Source organism: Cibotium barometz, chromosome 20 (genome assembly GCF_041138505.1).
Source record: "Cibotium barometz isolate CiBa-2024 chromosome 20, ASM4113850v1, whole genome shotgun sequence".
Taxonomy (NCBI): domain Eukaryota; kingdom Viridiplantae; phylum Streptophyta; class Polypodiopsida; order Cyatheales; family Cibotiaceae; genus Cibotium; species Cibotium barometz.
Window position 1 is genome coordinate 9,412,018 of NC_141065.1, and position 26,117 is coordinate 9,438,134.

The window sequence follows — 26,117 nt, forward strand, 5'->3', positions numbered from 1 at the left end:
CTGAGGCGGGGGAGCTAGTGGTGGGAGGAGGGGCGAGACGGAGGGGGAGGAGAGGGAGAAGGCGGGGGGGGGGGGGGGGGGGGGGAGATGGCGGGGGAGGAAGCGAGGAAGGAGGCGGGGGGGGAGAGATGGCGGGGAGGAAGCGAGGAAGGAGGCGGAGGAGGAGAAGGCGGGGGGGGGGGGGGGGGGGGAGGGATGGCGGGGGAGGAAGCAAGGAAGGAGGCGGGGGAGAGAGGCGGAGGAGATGGCGGGGGGGGGAGAGGGGGGCGCGCGACGGCGAGAAGTAGCAAGACGGGAGGGGGATGAGGCGGAGCTCGCGGGAGCAGATCCGTTGCTGCGTTCTTTAGTCCATAATCCCTTTGATGCTAAACTCGGTGAACTGGTCCAGACTTCCGGTTATCTGGATGACCGGCATAATCCGAATCCGTGTAACCATGCACTAATGCATCCTATTTGCCAAAACATATGCACATATCTTGGTGCCCTTCAGGTATCTCATGACACCTTTCACTGCTTCCCAATGCTTCTTGCCAGGTTTGGCCATGTATCTAGTAACCACTCCCACTGCAAATGCAATGTCCGGCCTGGTAGCAACCATGGCATACATGAGACTGCCACAAGCTGAAGCATACGGAATCTTGGCCATATCAGCCCTGTCACTGTCCGACTGTGAGCTGTCCTTAGCATTGAGTTTCACATATGGAGGCAAAGGAGTACTAGTCTTCTTCCCCCCGTCCATATTGAACCTCTGCAAAACTTTGCCAATGTATTCCTTCTGAGACAAATACAACACATGCTGATTTCTGTCCCGAAGTATCCGCATACCCAAAATGTGATTTGCATCACCCAAATCCTTCATATCAAAGGTCTGATGCAGCCTCTTCTTCAAGGCATCCATCTCTTTACGAGATTTCCCGGCAATCAACATATCATCAACATACAAGATGAGAATCAATAGACTGCCATCCAAAGCTTTCTTGGTGTATAAGCAGTGATCTATGTCACTCCTCCTGAAATCCTGGGATTTCATGAATGTATCAAATTTATGATACCATTCCCTTGGTGCTTGTTTGAGCCCATAAAGACTCTTTTTCAGCTTGCATACAAGCTTCTCCTTTCCATTTACTGCATAACCCTCTGGCTGTTGCATATATATCTCCTCATGGAGATCACCGTGAAGAAAAGTAGTCTTTACATCCATCTGAATCAAATCCAGATCATCATGAGCAACCAAAGCTAATACAGTGGTCATTTTGACCACTGGAGAGAAGATCTCATCAAAGTCCACACCATATTCCTGCTTGAAGCCCTTAGCCACTAACCTGGCTTTGTATCTTGGCTTTGCATCAGGTGCAACTTTGAGCCTGTAAACCCACTTGCATGGCAAAACCTTCTTGCCTGTAGGCAAATGCACCAACTTCCATGTTCCATTTTTGTGCAGAGAATCCATCTCTGACTTCATAGCACGCTCCCAAAGAGCCTTGTCTGCCCTCTGTAAAGCCTCCTTATAACATGAGGGCTCCCCACAGTCAGTGAGCATCAAGTAGTCAACCCCTGGAACAAACCTGTCAGGGGGTCTGGAGGGTCTTGTGGACCTCCGTACCCAATGATCATCATTTGCAGGTTGCTGTCCAGCCTGCATATCACCTATTGGTGGCTCCTGTTCCATGCCATAAGGTTGAAAGATCATGCATGCTATCTCCTCTAACTGTGGGATATCTATAGGGATATCTTCTGCCATCTCTGGCTGTCCATTTGGACCATTTTCAGCACCATTTAAGGGCTGGTTTTGATGCTATAATGGCTGATTTACAGCCCTTGGTTGTTGTCCATGATGTCCATCATCATCAAAGATGACTCTGCCAGGTTCCTGTTGCCTTGCAGGCTCCTTATACATGCATGTTTCATCAAAAATGACATCATTGCTACGTATAATCTTTCTATTCATTGGATCCCAAAGTCTATACCCCATTTCACCTCTGTCACCATATCCTAGGAATATGCATTTGTGAGACTTAGGATCAAGTTTGGTGCGTATTTCCTTGCGTATGTGCACGTACGCAACGCAACCAAACATTCTCAAGTGCTTGTATGACGGAGGCTTCCCTGTCCATACTTCCTCTGGCACTTTTCCACCAAGCCTCGTGTTAGGTGACCTGTTTATAAGATGAACGGCTGTCATAACAGCTTCAGCCCAAAAACCATGAGGTAACGCAGCATGTGACAACATAGAACGGACCTTCTCCTGAATGGTCCTGTTCATCCTCTCTGCTGTCCCGTTTTGTGGAGGATCATAAGGAGTAGAGAGCTTCCTCTTGATGCCTTTAGCATCACAAAAGTCGTGAAACTGTTTGGACATATACTCTCCACCATTGTCGGAACGCAAAGCCTTCAGTGTTTTGCCAGTTTGATTCTCAACATGAGCAACAAACTTCTCAAACACTGAGAATGTATCACTCTTCAAACGAAGAGGATAAACCCACATCTTGCGTGTGGCATCATCAATAAAGGACACAAAATATTCTGCCCCTCCCAAAGAAAGCTGAGGCATCTCACATACATCTGTATGCACAAGCTCTAACTGAGCATCTTTCTGTCCAAGAGCTTTCTTATGGGGGCACTGGAGTTGCCTGCCATATATGCAATGCTCACAAAACTGAAAACTTGAGAACTTTAGAGAAGGCAAGTAACCAAAAACGAGACAATTGCTCCATTCCTTTGACACTCATGTGTCCCAACCGGCTATGCCACAGAGAAATTTCCGGCAGCTCGGTTGCATTTACATTAGCACGGTGACAAACACCAGCATGCATGAAGTAAAGAGTGTCCACGTTAGAGCCTCTGGCAACAACTAGTGAGCCCTTACTAATCTTCCACTTTCCACGACCAAATGTGGTAACATAATCAGCATCATCAAGCTGTCCAGTAGAAAGCAGGTTCTTCTTGATCTCAGGCACATGCCTGACATCATGGAGCATAAGCTGTGAGCCATCTGAAAACACAAGCCTCACATCACCTCTGCCAAGAATCTTGCATGCATGGTTGTCACCCAAATAAACTACTCCTTCATTGCCAGCAGTATACCTGACAAACAAGTCTCTGCAACCTGTGACATGAAAGGAGGCACTTGAATCAATGATCCATGAGTGCATATCATGACCATCTCTTGCAAGAAGTGAATGGGCATCAAGTGAAGACGTGAATAGGACTTCATCCTCACTGTCACCTTCATGTGACACATTGACTTCTTTAATCTTGACTCCACTTTTGCCCTTTGGCTTTGCATCTTTGGCTTCATCTTTGTCTTTATCTTTTCCTTTGCCCTTTTCCTTTTGATCATTCTTCCATTTGTAGCGTTGCTTTTTGATATGTCCCTTCTTGCCACAATAATGGCATTCCAAGTCCTTTTTGGAGCGGGACTTGCTCCTTCCCCGATCTTGGCTTTTACCCCACGTGCATTCATTGCATTGGACTTTCCAACAGAGTTGTTCTTCGTGTTCATCTCCTCTTGAAGAAGAGCACCCTCCACATCTGCATATGACAGCATAGCATTTGAATTGCTAGTGGCTGTCTTGAATGTGTCCCAACCCTCTTGCAAAGTGCATAAAAGAAAGGTGGCTTTGAACTCATCGTCCATTGCCAACTTTTGATTGATGACCTGGCTGACAACACCATTAAACTCATTTAGATGGGCTGTCATAGACGCCCCTTCCTTCATTTGAAGACCTATGAGTTTCTTCAACCAATACACTTTGCTTAAGGCACTTTGCTGGGCATACAAGTCCTGCAATCTTTGCCACATTCCCCAAGCTGTCTTCTCTTCACGTATGCTGAAAAGTAAAGTGTCTGACACAGACAACATGATAGTGGATCTTGCTAGCTCATCCATATCTTCCCATTCTTCAGCAGTAAGAGAAGCGGCATTACACCCCTTTCTTTGATAGGCTGACACAGACAACATGATAGTGGATCTTGCTAGCTCATCCATATCTTCCCATTCTTCAGCAGTAAGAGAAGCGGCATTACACCCCTTATCATGTTGTCTGACACAGACAACATGATAGTGGATCTTGCTAGCTCATCCATATCTTCCCATTCTTCAGCAGTAAGAGAAGCGGCATTACACCCCTTTCTTTGATAGGCTTGTGCTGCTTCTTCTGGAGCAACACATCATAGCACTGGGTTTGCCAAATGTCATAGTTATGTGAGCCTTCAAGCTTCTTGATGTGAAGCAATGAAGAGCTCTCACCTGTGGTTGCCATAGCAATATGCAACCTTTGTCAATGCCTGACTCCCTGCAAGATGTGCAAACACTGCACCAAAAGCACACAAAGTGCTCACAGTTGTTCTCCCAAAGTTTATCTCCCACTGCGGAAGCACGAATGCAACTCTACTCCCACTGTATGTGATAAAATCACCAAAATCTGGTTGCTGCAGATTTAGGACAGCACCTTAGATGTGCTCTGTTCCCCTTCCAAAGTACTGTACAACAGTACTAAGTGCTCACCAATGATGTACCAAATCTGTACCGGCAAGTACAGCAGCTGAAAATGAGCCTTTTCCTCACTCAAATCAATGTACAGCCATGCCAAAACTTGTACAAAGTTGTACCAAATCTGTACCAGCAAGTACAGCAGCAATAAATGCTCTCCTAGCTGTCCAAATGAGTGAAAATCAGACTTTTACAGTCCCCACCACTGCATACAACAGTCCGGAACAGAAATTTGGCAAAAGCCCCTTGACTGCAAGTGGATTTCTGAGGATTCAAGGCATAAAAGTCTTGCCTGTTGCTTTGCCAAGCTCAACAAGCATAAAATCTTGAAAAGCCCCTTGATTCAAGATCAATTTCTGATCATACATGGTACATTAATGCACATGAAGGCATCCAGAGTCTTCACAATGCTTCCCCCTGGCCACATATACATCCAATACATAAAAGCCCCTTGATTTATAGGCACATTGAGTGCTTGACAGGCATCAACACATTGCCCAAAGCATCAAATGCTAGTGCCTGCATGCAAATCAACCCAATTGGCACAAAAGCCCTTTGATTTGCACTCCAATTTCCTGCAATTTTGGCCCGAATGTGAGATTGCTCACATCATACAGCATGTATGAATGCCCAATGGCACAATTACATCAAAAGCCCTAAATTTTGACATCCAATTTCATGCAAATTGACGCAGAATGTGACCAATGTCACCTAATTGTTGCCAATTTTGCTCAAATCTAAGCAATTTGGACCTGTACCTGCTCAATTGATGAAAATTGACATGCAAATCCCAAAATTGAAGCAAATACCTCAGACAATTTCAGAACATCGAGGTAGCAGGGCATTGCTCGCAGCTATGATGGTCAAGCACCGAAACGGTGGTCGTAACAAGCACGGGAGGGGCTACACAAATCCCATCAGGTGCTCCAACTGCGGGCAATGCGTTCCCAAGGACAAAGCAGTGAAACGCTTTCTTGTGAGAAATATTGTTGAGCAGGGTGCGGTGCGTGATGTCCAGGAAGCATGTGTCTACGATGGATATATACCCTTCCAAAGCTCTGTGCGAAGATGCAGTACTGTGTGTCATGTGCTATCCACGCTCATGTTGTGCGAGTGAGATTCCGCACAGCACGGAGGGTTCGTGAGCCGCCTCAGCGATTCAGGCGCAAGGAGGAGAGTGAGATCGTCTGCGCAACGTAGAAGTCGTCGCCCACGTTTGCCTCCCGGTTCTATTAGCTGGCGCCTTCTGCTTGATACTAACGCTCACGCCACTTGTCGCCTCCGTTTGAAGAGAAACCGAAGAAAAGGTGCGAGTGACTGTGAAGTGTCGTGTCCTCCTGAGTATGGACACCCGCCTGCCTGCATGCGCGTATCCGCCCGGTTGCCTGCGACGACTGGTTCAACGCAGGGACACCCAGTCGCTGCCCAACGTAGGGAGACACAGTCGCTGCCCTTCTCTGGACTGCAACGACCTGCTGTCTCAAGACCACACACAGTGCTCTTCTACAGTCGATTTCCAGCGATGCCACTCAGCGCACGATTTTCCTCTTTGCACGCTTCACAGCTCTGCTGGCTGTACATAGCACTCCTCCAGGCTCTGATACCAGTTGAAGGGAGAGTGTTAGGGTTTCATGTGGGAGACATACACAGAGAAGAAGGGAGAGAGAGAGAGACATGTGGGGATAAGTCAACTCACTGTATGAGTGTGTGGCTCCCCTATCACACATGTATATTTGCTCTAGTACACATAGTGCACTTAGTACATTAAAAGTACTAAGTGTACTATGTACTATAAAACACATGGGCTAGTACACACTATAAGGGTGGGCATAATGCCTTTACCCCAACATTTTGCTGATGCATTGTCTGGTGAACTACCTCCTCAAAGGCCCGAGGATCATCGCATAGATCTTGTGCCAGGTAGTTCTCCACCTAACAAACCTGCATATTGGATGAGTGCAGCACAACAAGAAGAGATCATGAAGCAGGTTAATGAGCTTTTGGAGAAAGGTTTGGTTCAACCAAGTTTCTCACCTTATTGCTCTTCCGTGCTTCTTGTTCAAAAGAAAGACGGGTCATTCCACATGTGTGTAGATTATAGAGCTCTAAATAAGCTCACCATCAAGAACAGATTTCCAATCCCGTGTATTGATGACATTTTGGATAAGTTTGATGGCTCGGCTTGTTTCAGCCGTATTGATTTGAAGAGTGGTTATCACCAGATACGAGTGGTGCCACAGGATGTCCACAAAACTACATTTAGGATAGCTTTTGGATTGTATGAATTTTGGTGATGCCTTTTGGTCTCACCAATGCCCCAGCCACATTCAATCGTATGATGGATAGGATATTCCGACCCCATCGAAAATTCACAGGTGTATTCTTTGATGACATCTTGGTTTTCTCCAAGGATGAGCAGGAGCATAGAACTCATTTGGCCACAGTGTTTGAAGAGTTGCGGAAGCATAAACTCTTCATTAATGCCAAGAAAAGTGAGTTCTTTCTTTCAGAGATACACTATTTGGGTCACATTGTATCCAAGGATGGAGTAAGAATGGATCCTGCCAAGATAGAAACCATTCGGAATTGGCCAGAGTTGCAAAATGTACATCAAGTACGTAGTTTTCTGGGATTATGTTGCACATGTGTATTGATTACAGGGCGCTGAACAAGAATACCATCAAGAATCGATTCCCCATTCCGAGGATCGATGACATTTTGGACCGCTTACAGGGCTCCACAGTCCTTAGTCGCATTGACTTGAAAAGCGGGTATCATCAGATACGTATTAGACCCGAGGATGTGCATAAGACAGCATTTCGAACCACGTTTGGGTTGTATGAGTTCTTGGTTATGCCCTTTGATTTGACAAATGCACCTGCCACATTTAACAGAATGATGGACAGGATTTTCCGGCCTCATAGAGCGTTTGTGGGCACATTCTTTGATGATATGATTGTGCATTCACAAACTGAGGAAGAGCATAGAAGGCATTTGGCCATTGTGGTTGCAAAACTCAGGAACCATAGACTGGGTGAGTGAGTTCTTTTTGCAAGAGATACATTTCTTGGGGCATATTGTGTCTAAGCATGGAGTCCGTATGGATCCAGCGAAGGTGGAAGCAATTCTTAATTGGCCAGATTTGAGGACCGTGCATGATGTACGTAGCTTTCTAGGATTGTGTTCCTATTACAGGCAGTACATACGGTATTTTGCTGAAATTGCTTCGCCCCTTCATCCCTTAACAAAGAAGGCAACTCCGTTTAGATGGGCTGATCGGGAAATTACAGCCTTCAAAAAGCTTAAAGAGAAGCTTACTTCGGATCTAGTATTGGTGTTACCGGACCTCCGAAAGGCTTTTGTTGTCCAGTGTGATGCATGTGGAAGCAGCATTGGGGCAGTTCTCATGCAGGAAGGACATGTGATAGCCTATGAGAGTAGAATATTGCAAGATGCCGAGAAGCATTTACAGGTTTATGAGAAAGAGATGTTGGCTGTAATCCATGCTCTTTCTACATGGAAACACTATTTGCTTGGAGCTGATTTCACTGTACAGACAGATCATCAGACCTTGCGTTATTTCCTCACGCAAACTAAGCTTTCAGAGAAGCATATGCGATGGGCAAACTTTTTGTCTATGTTTCACTTCCAGATTGTGCATGTGGAAGGCAAAAAGAATGTTGAAATCGACCAGCTATATTTGTAGTGCTTTTTCCTTTTTGCCAAAATAGTTGGACTTGCCCCAAAAATATCAACTTTATGCTTTTCCCAGGCTTGTAGCACAAGTTTCAAGTAGGCGCCTCCTTTTGTCCTCCTGTCCATGCCCAAAATAATAATATGTCTAGCCAGATTTTAATAATGTGTGAACACACTAACTTATAAACCTTATTAGCCACTTTGCTGAATAAAATCCCATGTTGCTTTTGTTCAGAAACCATCTCTCAGGCCAAACTTACACATGCCCAAGACAAACATGCTTCACATGTCCATATGGTTCACTAGGGCAACAACTCTTCCATGAAACCATTCATGCTCGCTAGGGTTTCCCCTTCCACGAGTGCTGATAATACTCACCAGGCTACCACCCTTCCATGAGTGCTTGTCGCCAGGGTTTTCCCTTCCACGAGATTTCACTCACCAGGGCTACTATCCTTCCATGGGTGAGTCCAAGATAACATCCCCAGTTGACGTAGACACAGTCTCCTGCCCCAATGAGATATTAGTCCACATGACCCTTGGCGTAGACATAAGTCTCCTGCCAACAAGGCATCATGTCCTGTAATATGTAGCGGAAGTCTTTGTATTGGAAGATCCTGTCTCACACATGCTTACACCATCTTCTGTATCCTGAGTTTCGTGAGTGTAGCAATCCACTTTAATACTTCAAACTTTAAAGAGATATGAGAGAGAGATATGAGAACTGTACACCAGATTGGGTCCCAAATCACCCACTGAAGGGCTTATTACTTTAGATAGAATGATTGTGGACTGTAGATAAGCCAAACGCAAGATCTCGGAGGATCGGAAGCCTGACTGAACTGTACATGGCTGTAGAAACACCTCAATGAACTAAGCTCGAGCCTATGCACTCTTCCCAAGGGCATGAGGAAGGGCTGCACAACTGAGGCTGAGAAAAGAAGGCGGTGGACTGTTCTAAGCTATGTTAGAATGAGGTAAATGCTTATGAATGATAGAATACCTTTACCAGATGACTGGTGTATGCTTGGATGATATACTGAATGCTGGATACTAATGTAGACTGATGAATCAAGGCTGAAACTGTCGGAAATCTGCAAACGCAGGTCTATAGGACTGATTACTGGTTTAGGACTGGACTAAAACGCAGACTGTAGGGCTGATGCTGGACTGAAACGCAGACTGTAGAGCTGCTGTAGATCTGTAAACGCAGGGCTGTAGAGGACTGAACTGCAGGCGGCTGGTTTATATGCAAAAAATGCAGGTGTGTTTGCTGATTTGGGCCTGCGGATGTACTGTATGGCTGCGCCTATGGCTGTAGGGATTGCTGAACTGCATGCGTTGGAGAACCAGGGCTGGCTGAAGCAAAACTCAAGTACTCCAAGGGTTGGATGAGACTAGTCTAGTGTTGAAGGCAAGGGTACTCCTAGGGCTGAGGAGGAAAGCTCTTAGCACACTGAAGACTAAATGAGAAACTAAGCCCTATGCAAGTCTATTTATACTAGATAGGGGTTGGTCAAGTTGGCTAGTCATAATTTAATAAACTTTATGTTTATAAATGACAATAAATGCTTAAATAAATACCATAAAATATAGAAAAAATACCAGATAAATCCTAGTAAATTCCCTAAGGTTTTTGGGATATTCTAAATGATGCACAGGCATATGAATGCATATTATGCAGGATGCAAAGTGCTTTCTGATGCAAACCCTAAGGCTTCTACTGACTCTACATGCATGAATGATTCTCTCCAAGTGGGTTAAGGGACTTGACTGACTGAGTGACTTGCTAAGACTGAGGAATGACCTACGTAGCTCGTGCGTGACTTATCCTGGACTGAGGATGTACAATGGAGTCACGGCGTACGACAATTATCATCCTACTGGGTTCTAATAATGTACAAATGTTGCACTGTTGATGATGAGCCAGTTTGTCACCAGAGTGCAGAGTGCATGTGACATTCTCTCCTGCTTAGCTTGGTGGTAGGTTCATGGCTTCCAAGTAGTCCGCCAACAATTGGGGGAACTCCTGGAAGAACTCCTCGTCGAGCCATACGGCTTCGTGGGTACCTCGATCTCGGAATTTCGTATAGAACTGACGTATACGTCGGCCGGAACCATGCTTCCATCGATGAAGAAGGATCTGCTCAGGCGCAATAACTTCTGCTTCGTCTACCACGTCTGGCTGCTGTTCATTTGAAACATCAAACACTTCTGGACCAACATATGGTTTTAGCCAAGAAACATGGAAAACATCATGCAATGTTCAACTGGTAGGCAACTTTAACTTCATGGAGACATCACTTAACTTCTTAACTATTGGAAAAGGGCCAAAACTACGGAATGAAAGCTTGGGACAACGTTTGTCCACTTATTTCAATCTCTGTTTCATGATACGCAAATAGATCCAATCTCCTTCCTTGAAGTAGACATCTCATCTAGACTTATTTGCCTGTGTGCTATATGCTTCCTGAGCTTTGGTCAAGCGGTCCTTGACTGATTCAATGATCTCGGAAAATGCTTCCGTGGTTTTATTAGCCTCTAAAGATGGAGACACCATTCTCGTCAAAAGAGAAGAAAAACGACGACCAAAGGTTGCTTCATATGGAGTCCATCCGACACTGGATGAATGAGTGTCGTTCAAGAGAGCTTGGACCAATGGAAGATAATGTTCCCATTTGGACTGCTAGTCATGACAGTATGACTTGAGAACATCAAAGGCCAAATGGTTATAAATTTCTGTTTGGCCATCTGTCTGCGGATGGAATGCACTAGACAACTGCAGCTTAGTTCCGAAGTTTTCAAATAATGCCCTCCAGAAATGCGAGGTAAACTTGGAATCTCTATCTGATGTTATGGTGCTAGGCAAACCACAAACTGGATACCAATGCTTGAGAAACAGACGAGCTACGTCCTCAGCTGTGGCCGTATGCTTGCATGGGATGAGCATGCAGAATTTACTAAAGCAATCCACAATGGTAAAACACTGAGTGTTACGGGATCCGGTGGATGCTGGTAGAGGCCCTACAAAGTCCATAGATATATCGATGAAAGGTCCGTCGGGGATACGCAAAGGTTGAAGTAAACTTGCCTTCTTTGTATGGGGAACCTTGACTTTTTGACAAATCTTACAGGCTTGTACATGTGCGTGGACATCACGCCTCATCTTTGGCCAACAAAAGGACCATTCTAATATCTCGAGGGTACTGTTGATACTCCTATGTCCTCCAACTAAGGAGTCATGGGTATCGTGGAGGAGAGCGGAACGCTTTTCCCAAGTAACACAGAGACGGTTCTTGTAGAACAACCAACTGTTTTGTACTGAATAGTGGCCAGGCTCAGAATTGAGGACCAAACTGTACTGAGTACCAAACTCAGGGGAGTCGACATATTGGTCTTTCATACTATCTAAGTCCTTCCTTGTGATTTCGAGAATGGTAGATTCTTGGACTGCCTGGATGCTGGACTTTCGACTAAGAGCATCTGCTACTGGGTTATGCTTACCAAGGATGTATTCATTCAATCATACCTCCAAACTATTGGAAGATTTGACTCCACCTGGCCTGTCAATCACTCCAGTGGGCACTTGGCATAGTCCGAAGCCACTTAAGTGCTTGGTGGTCTGTTTTCATTGTGAAAGCCTGTCCATAAAGAAAAGGCTTCCAATGCTTGAGCGTTGTGATCACACCCAAAAGCTCTTTGTCATATACCGAATAATTCTTTTCGACGACATCCAACTTTCTACTGTAATATGCTACGGGTCTATTGTCCTGCTGGAGGACTGCACCTATGGCTACATTGCTGGCATCGGTGATGACCTCGAAAGGTTCGTCTGATGCTAACTTTAATACAGGTGCTTCTGAGGCAGCTTTGTGGAGTGCACGGAATGCATCAAGCACCTTGCCTGTAACTGAGACTTTCTGCTTGTGAGTCTTCACCCCCTTGAGCAAGTCGGTAAGAGGTGCTGCAAGGTTGGAAAACTGATGGACATGGGTACTATAGGCCTAACAAAGACCTACGAATGAACAGATTTCTTGGGCGGTCTTAGGAATGTCCCAATCTAAGATCTCTTGAACCTTTGATGGATCCAGTCTAATCCCATCGGAACCGATGATGTAGCCCAAATACTGAACTTCCTTAACACCAAAGACATACTTTTTGGCGTTTATGTAGAGCTGATTATCTCGCAAAAGTTGCAAGACTTTCTCCACATCTTTCTCATGCTGCTCGTAGTGGCTGAGAAGATTAGTATGTCATCAAGGAATATGAAAACACACTTCCCAATGTGGACTGCAAAAATGCTAGACATCATCTTATTGAAGGTTGCGGGTGCATTTGTAAGCCCAAAAGGCATGGCTACGAACTCATAGTGACCACGCTTTGTCTGAAAAGCTGTTTTTGGAATGTCAGCTTAAAAAATGCGGACCTGATGGTAACCACTCTTGAGGTCGATCTTAGTTAAAAATCTTAGCACTGTCTAAACGCTCCAAAATGTACTGTATCCTTGGCATAGGAAACAAGGTTCATTTCTTCATTTTGAGCAAGAGTCAAAGCCCGGTCATATGTACTTGGTTCAAAGTTACGAACTTTGAACCGAATGTTAGAGTCCAATCCACGAATGAATTGCTCCATCTTAGCCTACGGAGATAACCCTAACTGCTGTGCTAAAGTAATAACCTTACCGGAAAACTAAAGCACTGGGGATCCGTTGTGTCTGAGTCCATAGAACTCATCTTTCGGACTGGTCATGTACTGGGGCGGGAGAAATCTAGTCTTCAGGTCATGGACAAAGATGTCCCAATCAAAGGTTGTGACACCTGTGGCTCGGTTTGTATAAATACTAGACCAATGCTGCCACCAAGTGACTGCCTCACCAGTGAGATGGGGAGCCGCTAAGTGGACTTTATCTTGTGGGTCTGTGATCCTAGCTAATGGAATGTACATGAGCATTAAACTGATGAATAAATTGATTAACTGATGAATGATCACACTTACCATCATACTTACCGAAGTTTGGTTGACTGCGAATGACGGTGGTTGATGCTGCTGCGGACTGCTGGTGACACCTATGACTGGGGAGATTGAGGAGAGCTGCTGATATCTCAAGTGTATGGTCTCCTTTTCCCATTGGTGCTCGAGTAACATACGTTCTCGATCAAGCTCACGTTGGTGTTCCCGAGCGGCGAGTTCAGCCTGACGCCGGTCTTCGTTGATCCTGCGTTGGGCTTCCTCGTAGTCCCGTCTTTCTGCTTTTTCTTCTTTCCTTCGGGCCTCATCCTCTCTCCTTTGTTGTTCCATCTGAAAGAAGAGGGAGATGTAGTCGGGTGCTGCTGGAGGCGGAGAAGGATGTGCTGCTGCTGCCTCCAAGAGTTGGAGACGCTCCATGAGCAGCTGGTTCTGAGCTCTAAGAAGAGCTATGGTGTCTGCTGTAGGCGGAAGAACATGGTCTCCTTCGGGGGAGATGTCTTCCGGCTGATGAGTACTCTCTTCTATAGACATGATGCTGAAGTCGGAGGTCGTGCCGGAATGCAATCTAACAGTCCAAGGATGCCCCCACGCTAGGATACGGAGTGTGTGGATAATCTGAATCTGATACCAATGTAATATGCAACAGAAGTCTTTGTATTGGAAGATCCTGTCACACAAATGCTCACACCGTCTTCTGTATCCTGAGTTTCGTGAGTTTAGCAATCCACTTTAATACTTCAAACTTTAAAGAGATATGAGAGAGAGATATGAGAACTGTACACCAGATTGGGTCCCAAATTACCCACTGAAGGACCCCCTATCCCGATAACGAGATAGTATTTGTTTTTACAAACTATCCAAGGTGCGGGTGTGAGAACAACGGATTTTTCCACAAAATTTCAGCTTCAAAGAGCTGTCAAACAATCCCCAAAACAGCCCATAAATAGGCCTCAACCTCAGCCCTTTGCCCAGCCAAAATCTGAGATGAAATAGGCATAGACTGACCTCACACATGTGGGCCTGAATTGTACAATGGCACGTCTGGACTCTGTACAGACAGATCTGCTCGCGGTAGTTGTATGGACAGAACATGACAAGAACACATCCTGGCAACTGTATGACCAATGCAGAATCACCTGGCAGCCTAGTACGACCAGCAAGGATTGTACGGCTGTACGGCTGCTGCACACAACAGAGAGAAAATAATGAAGATCAGCTAGTTGTCGTCAAGTGTACAGCCAGTTCTGCCGTATGGACAGGGCTGGGTAGGAATACCACTGGGTAGCTGTACGGCTTGAGCAAGAGAGAGAGGATTGTACTCGTCTGTAGAAAGGATGCGCATGCCCCAAAAGAGAAGCCCCAACCCCTTTTTAATGAAATCGACCAGCTATATTTGCAATGCTTTTCCCTTTTTGCCAAAATAGTTGGACTTGCTCCAAAAATATCGACTTTATGCTTTTTCGTGGCTTGTAGGCCAAGTTTCAAGTAGGGGCCTCCTTTTGTCCTCTTATCCATGCCCAAAATAATAATATGTCCAACGAGATTTTAATAATGTGTGAACACACTAACTTATAAACCTTATAAGCCAATTTGCTAAATAAAATCCCATGCTGCTTTTGCTCAAAAACCATCTCTCAGGCCAAACTTTGTCGGTGAAAGCTCTAGCTTTCTTCTGTGGAAAAATCCTTGTTCACACCTTGGTTCCACTTAGTGTGTGACACACTGGTGAAGGGACCAAATGGTGACACCCAGACAAGAAACCTGCGATGTGAGGGCAAAAGGACAAAAGGACCAGATGTACGAGAGATTGGAACAAAACAACACAGCATGAAATGGGTGAGTGAGTGTATATATGATGGTGAGTGAAAATATGTACAAGAGGTCCTTTGATGTGAGGAGACTCTGAGTAGAAGACCAGTGCAGAAGCACGATCGATGACGAAGGCTCGCGTCAATGTGAGGCAAAGGCACTCCGTGAGGTGGTCAGTGTCGATGTCGATGTCACAATCCTTCAGAGATCTGTGCCATGCAGAAGGATTTCGTGGAGTTTGATGGATTCACTCATGTAAAAGTTGGTGACTTTAATGAGTGATTAGAGTTGGTGACTCTGACTACTGTAGTCATGCATTCATGCAACGGTTGGTGACCCTAGTGTCTAGGTAAACTCATGAAAGAGTTGGTGACTTTGTTCAATGAGTATGTTAACTCATGGAAGGGTTGGTGATCCTGGTGAGTTAGTTGGGCTCATGCAAGGGCAATGGCTCTAGTGAGTACAACACTTGGATCCAGCATGGGTGGTGCCTATGGTCGTGACAGTTTGTGTACAAGATGGGAAGTTGGGAGATTTAATCCGCACAAGCATTTGCTTGGGAAGTGCATTTGCATGTGTGACTTGTTTTGTTTACCTGGACATTTCATGGTATTTTGTCTGTGAATGTCCACGGGCATCAAGGACGCTTGGACACCCCGTGGACACGCGTGTGCACACCTGTTTGGGACTAAGGCGGTGAATTTTTTGTGTTTTGCAAGTGGTAAGTGTGCAAACTCAACCCTATTTAATTATTATTTCTTTGTTTACTGAAGTCTATGGTTGCAGGTTCACATTCATTAAAGTTTGGGCGGACAAACTTATATTTTATAAGAGTGTTCACATCGGGCTGGACTATTCTAATGAACCGGGACCAATTATGAGGTTTGGGCACCCGGGCACTAGACCAAAAGCCCATGAATTGCCCAAAAGAGACCAAGGAGTTATTTTTGACATGCACGAGTTGCTTTTCTGGGTGATTGGGGTGTGGAGCAAGCAAAGGGCAGCCAAGAGAGCTGGTCAACTACTTCTCTAGGGAACATAGGGCTGTTGGACAATAGGGAAGAGATCTTTGTGGCTGGCCAAGTCCATCTATTGCTTTATCTGGACAATAGTTGGTGACTTCTTTGGCCTTGGTTGGTGACCAAGGATTTATTTTCTCTATTGGGCAATTGGTGATTGCCTTGCTCTAGTTGGTGACCGAGAGCTTGTATTGTTTTGTTTTCCACAGATTCGGATAAATCTGGTGCTGGCTAAGGAGTGGAACTCCCAGGCACCCACATCTTGTACAAGAGAACACTCTGTTGTCAATAAAGATACCCGCCTAGGGGGGCAGCTTCAGCCCCTAGTGTTGTGTTATGTGCAAGATTATCTTATGTGGTTTCATGATGTATATGTACATGATGTATGTGACAGATGTGTTGATTCATGCTCATGTTGTGATGGATGTTGAATGTATGCTGTGATTTGAGCCGTATTACACGTGCTCGCTTGTGACAGTTGAAGGCTCGTGTCGGTGGATGCAGAGGCACTCCGAGGTGGTAGCAGGCAGCGGAAGGTGAAGTGGTGCAGACTCTGGTGACAAGGGTGATGTGGTACCTGAACGGTGATGACGAGCAAAGACGGCTACCGCCCCGAGTGGTGCAGGCTCTGGTGACAAGGGCACTGCAATACCTAAGTGGTGTTGAGGAGTTTAAACTTTAGAGGGCTGCCGTCCCGAGTGGTGAAAGCTCTCTCTCTGCTACAGCACATCATTGTTTTTCTTCTACAGTTTACCTTGGGACAACAGCCCTCTCTCCTCACCATCTCACATCATCGGGACGGGAGCCCTCTCTGCTTATCTTCACCTTTGACACCACTCGGAATGGCAGCCCTCTCTGCTCCTCACCTCAAGGCTAACTCAGGTATTGCAGCACCCTTGTCACCGCTTCTGTCCCATGAACTGATATGAAACACTGATGTGCTCTATGTAGTAGAGAGGGCTGCTGGCCCATGAACTGATATGAAGCGCTGATGTGCTGGATCTGACAGGCAAGGATGATGAATCAGATGCAGTGTAGGTGCCGGCAGCAGCAAATTAACTAGTGGTACCTGATATGATCAATGGAGTGGTACTAAATGATGTGGTGATGAGGCAAAACTATATATAGTATGTGGGGCTGCTGGTCGGCCAGGCGAGGGGCTGTCTGCCAGCAGCAAGACCCAAAAAACATGAAATAAAGCTAAATAAATCCAAAAAATTCCCTTTTTAGGGCTGGACAAAAAGCCATTTTCACACATGTGAAGCCTGAGGAGATCCTACATGAGAATACACTTTGGGCATCCGATACCACCTAAGCACAATCCACATAAAACCTCCATTAAGCATGATCATAGGTGGAATGGCCAACTTTCCCCCTACAACCCAGCCTTGAAGCAACCGAATTCCCCTCTGAACACCAAGGTCAAGAGATATGTGATCTTTACTACCACACTTAAAGCATTTACCTCTATTATGTATTGCACGCTCTTTGTCACTGAGACAACCCATATATGCTCCTCTTGTTCCATGGCTTCTTCTCTTGTAGATTTTCAGCTTTCGGAGCACCTTTGGCATCCTTGAAGTCCCTTTTTTGTAGCCAACTTGTCAGTGTTTTCTGCCACAACTTTTTTGAAGCCTCTCTTCCAGCGGTAGGAGCGATAGTGTTTTTTTGTCTTAGGCCCTCAAAGTGGCATCCTTTCCGGATGTATCCTCCCTCCAAGAGCGGCCAGCCAAGGAGGGAGCCCCCCCTCCTTTTTCATTGTATTTTTACCTCCTCCGAGGGTTCTTGTTTTCCCCTTTTTAGGGTTGTAGTCTGCTCAATGCAGATGTTTTTTTTTTTTTAATAGAGGAGGGTCTATTCTTGGGTGAGGCAAACAAAAGGACTGAGAGCAGTACATGGTGAAGGTAGCCTGAGCAGTGGTGAGCTTTTTTGCCTCAGCTATAGCAACCAAGAGCAGCCCTAGATGATTTTGAGAGTGCATTTTGTCGCTGCATGTCTGCTGTTTCTTTCATTAACTCTCTATCTGTGTACCAATTTTGTCCTCCAAAGACTTAACAAGTATGAAGTTCTCAGGCTGATGCTAACTTATGGTTTTAATGTGGGACACTAGTTGAATATCAGTAAGTTACTCTTTAACGAGCGAGTGTAAAATGACCTCAAAGTTAATGGCACCCTCGTAGAGCATCTATATAAGTGAGGATAATGCTCAGTAAGGTGACTTGTTAAACGTGAAACTCGTGGACCTAGGAGGTCAGCAAATATGTCGCACAAGAGTTTTTAGAACAGAGCATGGGTTGCTGCAGCTAATGAAGAGCTGTGGTGTTGTGCAGGTTGGCTTTAACATGCGGAAAGTCACAAGAGGGAATGTGACCATCAAGTTATGGGATCTTGGAGGGCAGCCGCGCTTTCGTAGCATGTGGGAGCGATATTGTCGAGGTGTTTCGGCCATTGTGTAAGCCACACGTGCTCACAAGCTCACAAGCTCACGGGCAATTTCAATTGCTAATGAATTGAAGTTCCTCTCCCAGATATGTTGTTGACGCAGCAGACAGAGATAACATATCAATTTCGAGAAGTGAGCTTCATGATTTGTTAAGCAAACCCTCTTTGAATGGAATCCCACTCCTTGTGCTTGGCAACAAGATAGACAAACAGCCCGAAGCACTCTCTAAGCAAGCACTCATTGACCAAATGTAAGTCCTTACGCACTTAAATGGCACCTAATGATGAGGTATCAGGAAGTCCCATTTCCTAATGTTTTTTGGTCCTGTTGTGAATTTGCAGGAATCTTAACTCCCTCACTGATCGGGAAGTTTGCTGCTACATGATCTCTTGCAAAAACGCAACAAATATTGATATTGTGATTGATTGGCTTGTGAAACATTCTAAGACCAAAAGCTAGTCTGCTTATGAAGATGGCATAGGCTTGTTTATTCTACAGTCTGAGGCTGTCTTGGCAACGTCCTTTTGTGGGTGTCCTATTTTTCAGTTTTTGGTATTTTTCTGTGATTGATTTATTAAGCATCCCATACCTTATGTTGTGTGATATTGTCATGACGTGCCAAAAAATAGGCTCTGCACTTGATTTGAGTGAGACATTACACTTACTGGTTTTTGCTAACAAGTTTTGTAAGGTATTCCTCCAGGTAGTTTGAGATGATTTGATTGTCTTTTACAGTATGCTTTTTGCAAGCATTTGTTGGTTTGGATAGGTTTTGTTTCATTGGGGTTATGCACAATTCCCTCCATGTGATAATGTAATTCAGCATTGTGGCTAAAAACATTTTACTATGCTTGCCTTAGAATGTTGCTTGAGCTGCAAAGACAGTGGATGGAAATTGGTGGCACTATTAACCAACATATTTCCAACCATGTTGAGTATGCAGTGTTATATGGTGTGCTACTACAGGAAGTGAAGTTCTTAAATGCACACATTGGGAAGATGTGTGTGTGTGTGTGTGTGTGTGCACGCATGTGTGAAACAATATGATAGATATTATGTTTCCGTGATATTTATGGTCACTTTCACTTTTCCAGATCCTTTTCCTTGGGAATCCTAAGCACCTTTTGTGTTTTCATGATCATGTAACTCTTGATTCAATAACAATGGACGTGACACAATTCTCTACCTCTTTGTGTGGAATTCTTGGCCCGCACCATCACCTTATAACTTTACCTATGCCGTTGCATAAAAGCAGGCATGGGTGCCCTTGTGTTGAATCCATCCAAACAAGATGAATGACCATTTTTATATTTTTGAGTGAGTGCATCAAGAAGTGTGTATCAAGCTTTCACAATATGCTTTTGATTTCTTAACCATGACACTCCAACAAAGCTAGCTAGGTCCTTGCTTGGAACATTGTTGAATGATAGAACAAGGTGCCGATGATGATAGAACAAGGTGCCGATGTTAATAGGTCCTTCCATTGAATTCATAATAAATATGGGGCTTGATTAATTATAGATAAGATGCATTTGTTAACATGGGTTAGTATAATTTTAAATGAAATTGCAACTCGTATAACTTCCTCTTGCATTGCATAAGGGTTGGAGACATGTTGGCATTGATTTGCATGGACATAGTTGTGTACATAGCTCCTAGGTGGAGAGTGTTTTGCATGATTGTCTCATGTTAAGCATGAGTTTTAGTGTGGCCATCTTTTGATCAGTTCACATGGTCATGTATGTGGAGTTGAATTGTCCCAAAAGGTAGTGTTTGAGGGTGTGACATGTGTCAATTGGACATGGGTATGTGCATAACGGGTGGAGAGTTTTATGTGATTATTTGAGTAGTGGCATTAAAGTTTCAAAGGGTCTAAAAGTTTGGAACCTTAGGTGTGTAGAACCTTAGTGGTGGCAGATTAGAAGGTAATAGATTAAGTGGGGCATTGAGTAGTTGAGCATTAGAGTTCATGTGTTGTCCACAAGTAGGAGGTTCGCATGTCGTTCTTGAGAGAGGAGGGTTGCAAGTAAGAAGGGAGCGGGGGTCTTCAATCGCAATCGAGAAGAAGAGGCCTAGCAACAATACTGAAGGGAGGCTCGAGTAGAGAGCCTCACCATCAAGGATGCCGTCACTGTTAATAGACAGAAGACATGAGAGAGATCAACTTGATATGATTGATTGTATTAATTTTATTACATTGATTAAGAAAGCTTGTAGGTTAGAAGGGATATCAATATCTTTATTTCCGTTTAAATAATTTACTTGTAGTTTCTCTGTCTATTGCTTTTCATCCTAGGCCTTTCCTCAATATTCACTTTCACAAATGACTTATGCCTCAAACATCACCTCTCAATTTAGAAAGAGAAAGACAAAAATAGAACTATAGATATTGTTTATTTTTGGTGACAAAAATTTCCATGGATTCAAATTTGAGGGTAACATATAAAAAGTATCATTTATGTGAATACAATACCAAGTTTCAAGTTTTTGTTTAGTACAAAGAAATATAATCTAGCTTGTGGAAGTTCTCCTCATTGTCACTATCTATGGTAATGTTGTTATCTTTCACTCTCTTTACCAGGTCTATGTAATTGCTCTTCCTTTATTATTTCAATTCTTTGTTTATTTGTTATACATATGTTCTCAACTATTTGCTCTTCCTCCATTATTTCAATTGTTTCCTTATCTGTCTTACATATATTCTCAACTATTTCATCTTTATTAAAGGCATACCACAATTCATTAACTTCATTCTCATTGCTTTTTTGCAAACCCTTGTTAATGCTTCTAGACCTAACAGTTGGCATTACCAACCCCATCACAGCCCCACAACCCATAATGCCTATGCCAACATCTTAACCCAACGCTGATAAAAAACGACACAACAACCTATTACAAGGGGGATTTACAATGCACAAAATGTGCCGTTACCTGCACCAGTTTTGGGACCTCAACCACCTTCGCCCCACGGGTGACACCTCTTAATCAAGTAAGCTTTGAGGAGCCTATTGATTACCAAGAATATGAGGTAGGTGTCGAACTCACCCCCACTTCTTTGAGGACCCCACAGAGCTTCATCTTGACTATTATGTCATGGATGGGAGAGGGGGATATGGCATTGATTATGAGGAAACTTTTAGCCCAATTGCCAAGATGGTAACAGTGAGAGTTGTGATAGCAGTCTATTCATGAATCAATCTAATCTTAGATGTGAAGCATCAAAATTTTATTTGTTAAAAAAAATATTATAGATATCTTTCATTGTTGCGTTGGATAGATATACCATTATCTTCCAGAAAGCATTGACTTTTTGTACCTCCATTGCTCTTGCTCGATAAGGTATTGTCCAATTAGAAGATAGGTGGTACTCTCTGTTGTGTATAAATTATTGCCTAAACGATGCTTTAAATGGAACTTTCAAAACATTAATGCTCTATCAAAAATGTTTGTTGGAGTGACACGAACTTTGTTCTCGAGATCATCCGCATCATATTGCATATTCACATAGAAGTAACTTTTACACTAATATTATGCGACATTTTTATAATAAGACTTGTCTAGATCTTTCATACAATAACCTATCATACCATGAAATGTGTGCATATTTTGCCTTAAATTTATACACATTGCAATTCCAACAATAGGATTCTTCTTGATGAGTTTATTAATTTATTTTGCAAGAATTCTAATTATTACCATTTGGTGAAAAACTATACTCTCTTTTCAATGAGCAACTACTAGTAAGGCATTCTTTTATAATAAAATTAGAAAGATTATTTAGTAATCCTTCATTAATATCACTATCACCTAATGATATTGTCACACTTAGCTCAAACACTTGACATTGGGTTGATCACACAATGCATCTTCATTAGATAATTTCTTTGGTTTACCACCACGATTTTTCTTTAATTCTATGCTTGAAACCTCATTACTTTGATTGTTTGAATTTATAAATTTTCAAGATCCTATTTCGGGTACTCTTTTTTTCATTTTTAACATTCCAGTACATCATAATAGGCAAAGAGAGTAAAGAATATGTTAACCATTTTATTTTCTTTAGTAATTAGTGACTAGGCGAATCTATGATGATTAATTAAGTGAGACAACAAGTATAGACATTTAATAATAGGTGTCCTTTCTATTTCTTTTTTTTTGTTTCTTTTATAAACTGTTGCTATTAATGCATTACGTTTTTGTTCAAAGAAAATCAAAAAAAAATCCATCAAATAATTAGTCAATTTTTTTCTTTTTTGACTTTTTGTAGGGCCCTATTCAAATGCAATGTAACCCATCACATAAGAGCATTGGTTGTGAAAAAGTTTATGGGATGTTTATAAAGTCTGTGTGGTGAAACACTTTGGGCTCTAGATCACCTCTCTTTACTTCTTTCTTTAGATTTCCTTGGTGATCTTGAGAATCTTGCATACATAGCCATAATTTGGATTCATTGCAACCTCCTTGTTGGTTGCCAATTTTGGCGATGATACCATGTTAAATAAGCATTATCACTACTAACAGAGATAAAAATGATGGGCAGGGTTGAGAAGGGGAGAGGAGCGAGAGAGATCAACTCGATTTGATAGGGGTTGCACACGTTTGATTATTAGTCTAATTAATTATTAACACGTTGTATCCGTTTGATTATTAGTCTAATAATTATTCATTATGATTAATTTATAAAGTTTATTTTCATAGTTTGTGTGAGCACACCATTACAGGCCGCTTACATTCCGACGAAAATGAATTGGAATGAAAATACAAGAATGTCCATATGCACGTCGGCACTTCCATCAGTATCGAATTGTCGGTATATTCGTCTAAAAAAACATTGAAAAGAACGTCGAAATACCCATCGGAATAGCAATCTAAACATGTGTCTCTATAGTCATCTATATATTAGTCTTAGAAATATTTTATTTACTGTAGACATTCCATCTTTTTACTTACTTTCCAACTATATTTTAGACATTTATTTCGATCCCTTTTCCATCGACGCTATTATAGACAGACACATGTTTTAAATTTTTTTGGCATAATGATGCATCCAGGTGCAGATGTGTAAAGTCAATATTAGATAATTTGGAAAAATTCTCATATTTTGGAAATTTATCACTCCATTTAATTTTGAATATATCTTAAACATGCCAACTCCAAATTTATCAAAGATTGTAGATCTAGATTCTACTCTTCAAGATCTTTCCAAAATGATATGTCACATGAGGGGGTTTTGACAAAATTTTGGACAAGTTCACCACCATGATCCCATTTTTCAAATGGGAATGGGATTTTTTCCAAATTATCTAATATGATGTTTGTACCTGGATGCACCATTATGACAAATGTATACAGACCTTGCTTCAATTGGTCTTAAATCAAGAATTTGACACAATTAAACATTTAAGACAAAGATTCATTGATACAAAGATATGATTAATTGTCGACCAGATATCAAACGTTACACGAAAATTATTGCATACATAAATGTTGCCGTACAGGGACGAGCAACTTATACACAACTAAAAAGAGTGCAAAATGGATCTATACAACCCCAAAATGGATCTATACAACTCCATCTACATGTCTAAGCAAAAAGAAGCTCGTTAGATGCGAGCTACTAAGTGGTATCGCTCTGTGAGCTATTCTCCTCTTGGGGACTCAGGTATTGCTCTCTACAAAAACAATGCAATACCACAAATTCGACTCTCTAAACTAAAGTGATCTACAAGCTCATAACATATATTCAAAAGGTATAAAGTACTTACCAAAACCACAACTTCCCAATTCACATTCTCGCCATCGTGGTCCATTTGATCAAGTAAGGCAGATGTGCCATGCTTGAATGCATAGCACTCCTCCAACTCACTAGGTCAGTGTTCTAATCACCCTCTCTTACATGCATGCAAAGAACACATAAAAACATACAACTTTACACTTTACATACGTACATGAGAGGCCATGAGAAGCATGGATACTTAATACTCATAGAATGAGTCCCATCCACTGCTCCCGAGGTGCAAGCTCCCCACGCTCTCCATCCACTTCACTGCGCCCACTTCCTCTTGCTGTGTATACCGTCAGGGGTTATCGGCGTGCTTCCTCACCTCCTCATCGCATTTCTCTTGGTCCACATGCCAAGGCTTTTCTCCCCCTCTTTTCACCGCTTGTGGTGGATATCGGACCGCTTGTGCTTCATACAATCTCTCATGAGATTGTAGATCCATCTATTTGGTACTTCCTCGCTACCCGGGGCTGGCTTAAACTAATGCTTAATTTGATTGCATATTCGGGTTTTCTTCTCCGATGAGAGGTGAAGGAATGTGGTCATAGTGTCACGGGCGAACACTATGCCACATAGTTGCCGAATGTGACTCTGCATCTCTTGTCCTACATTATCAAGAACTATACGCCCTTCTCGCACCGTATAAAGATATTGATTTACATTGGGGAGAGGGCTACTACTAAAACACCGATTAGAGTGACGTGATGAGATGGGAAATCCGCCACACTATTTATGGGTGGCCGCTCTCATGGAGGGGTAATTGCATCGGTGGAACCACGGCTACAACAACCACCGCCACCACTACGACGCGAGCGTCTACTATGGTTGGAGGGATGGCCCGAGGATGGGGTGTGAGTAGGGGATGACACGAGTGTGATCGTACACATGGTTTATTGTGATAGGCCAATTGGCTCATCTTGGGTGAATAAGCTCAAGCCATGGTTTGTTACTCTCGGGGCTCATAACATGTGGAGTAGACAGGACGGTTGGTTGGGGGGTAATGTCAGGAGTTATTGCCGACCAATATCCCTCGTCCATGATCTACATGCATGGACGTGGATTAGGGTTTGTGCATGTATATGTAAGATAACAGCCAAGGCCATGTGGCCATATATTTGCAAAAAGAAATAATGAAAAAAAAGCATAAGACTATAGGGCTTACCTCTAATAGCGGATGGGGAAAGCTGTAGAGTACCTGCATGACAAAATCAAGAAAGTAAAGCATGAGGGAGAGGTAAAGAGGGCTTGATATAAAAAATTAAGCAAATAAATAAAGATTGGGGAGAGCTAAGACAGGCTTACCTTTGCAAGAAGCAAAGTAGATGGTTGTGAGATAAGACCTGAAAAAAAAAACCCAAAAAAACCCCAAAAAAATTGCATTACAAAATTAAACAAATAAAGCATGATTAGGGAGAGGTAAATAGGGCTTGATATGAAAAATTAAGCAAATAAACAAAGATTGAAGAGAGCTAAAAGGGCTTACCTTTGCAAGAAGCAAAGTAGATGGTTGTGAAGATGAGCCAAGACCTACCCAAAAAAAAAAAAGACCCAAAATTTAGGTTAGAAATGCTTGCAATAATTTCTACATGATTGTAGAAAAAAGAGGAAAAATAGCATATTGTAGAAACCCGGAGGTGAGAAAGGAAGGGTGTGGGGGGTGAAGGAAGAGTGTGGGAAAAAGGAAGGGTGTGGGGGGTGAAGGAAGAGTGTGGGAAAAAGGAAGGGTGTTGGGGGGGGAGGTGCAGCCTCAACTCACATTCTCCCAAAGCTTCCAAAGAGTTCTAAGAAAAGTGAACCAGTATGCAAGTTTTGGTCATTGTAAAATTTTCACGCCATCGATAAAAGTGTCAGTAAAAACGTTGATACTAACGGTGGTAAAAACATCGGTAAAAATGTCTAAAGGATTTT

The 26,117-nt window shown here is 43.2% G+C and overlaps 1 protein-coding gene across 2 annotated transcripts in view; it reads left to right on the forward strand.

The window, feature by feature from the left end:
- LOC147627525 (ADP-ribosylation factor-like protein 8a) overlaps positions 1-19,159 on the forward strand; it is a 77,897-nt gene extending 58,738 nt beyond the window's left edge. For both annotated transcript variants that reach the window (XM_086814445.1, XM_086814446.1), the window contains exons 4-6: positions 18,315-18,436; positions 18,513-18,677; positions 18,769-19,159. In XM_086814445.1, coding sequence (XP_086670571.1) covers positions 18,315-18,436; positions 18,513-18,677; positions 18,769-18,886 — 405 coding nt within the window. In that variant the 3' untranslated portion in view covers positions 18,887-19,159. The remainder of the gene's footprint in view (positions 1-18,314; positions 18,437-18,512; positions 18,678-18,768) is intronic.
- The last annotated feature ends 6,958 nt before the right edge of the window (positions 19,160-26,117 follow it).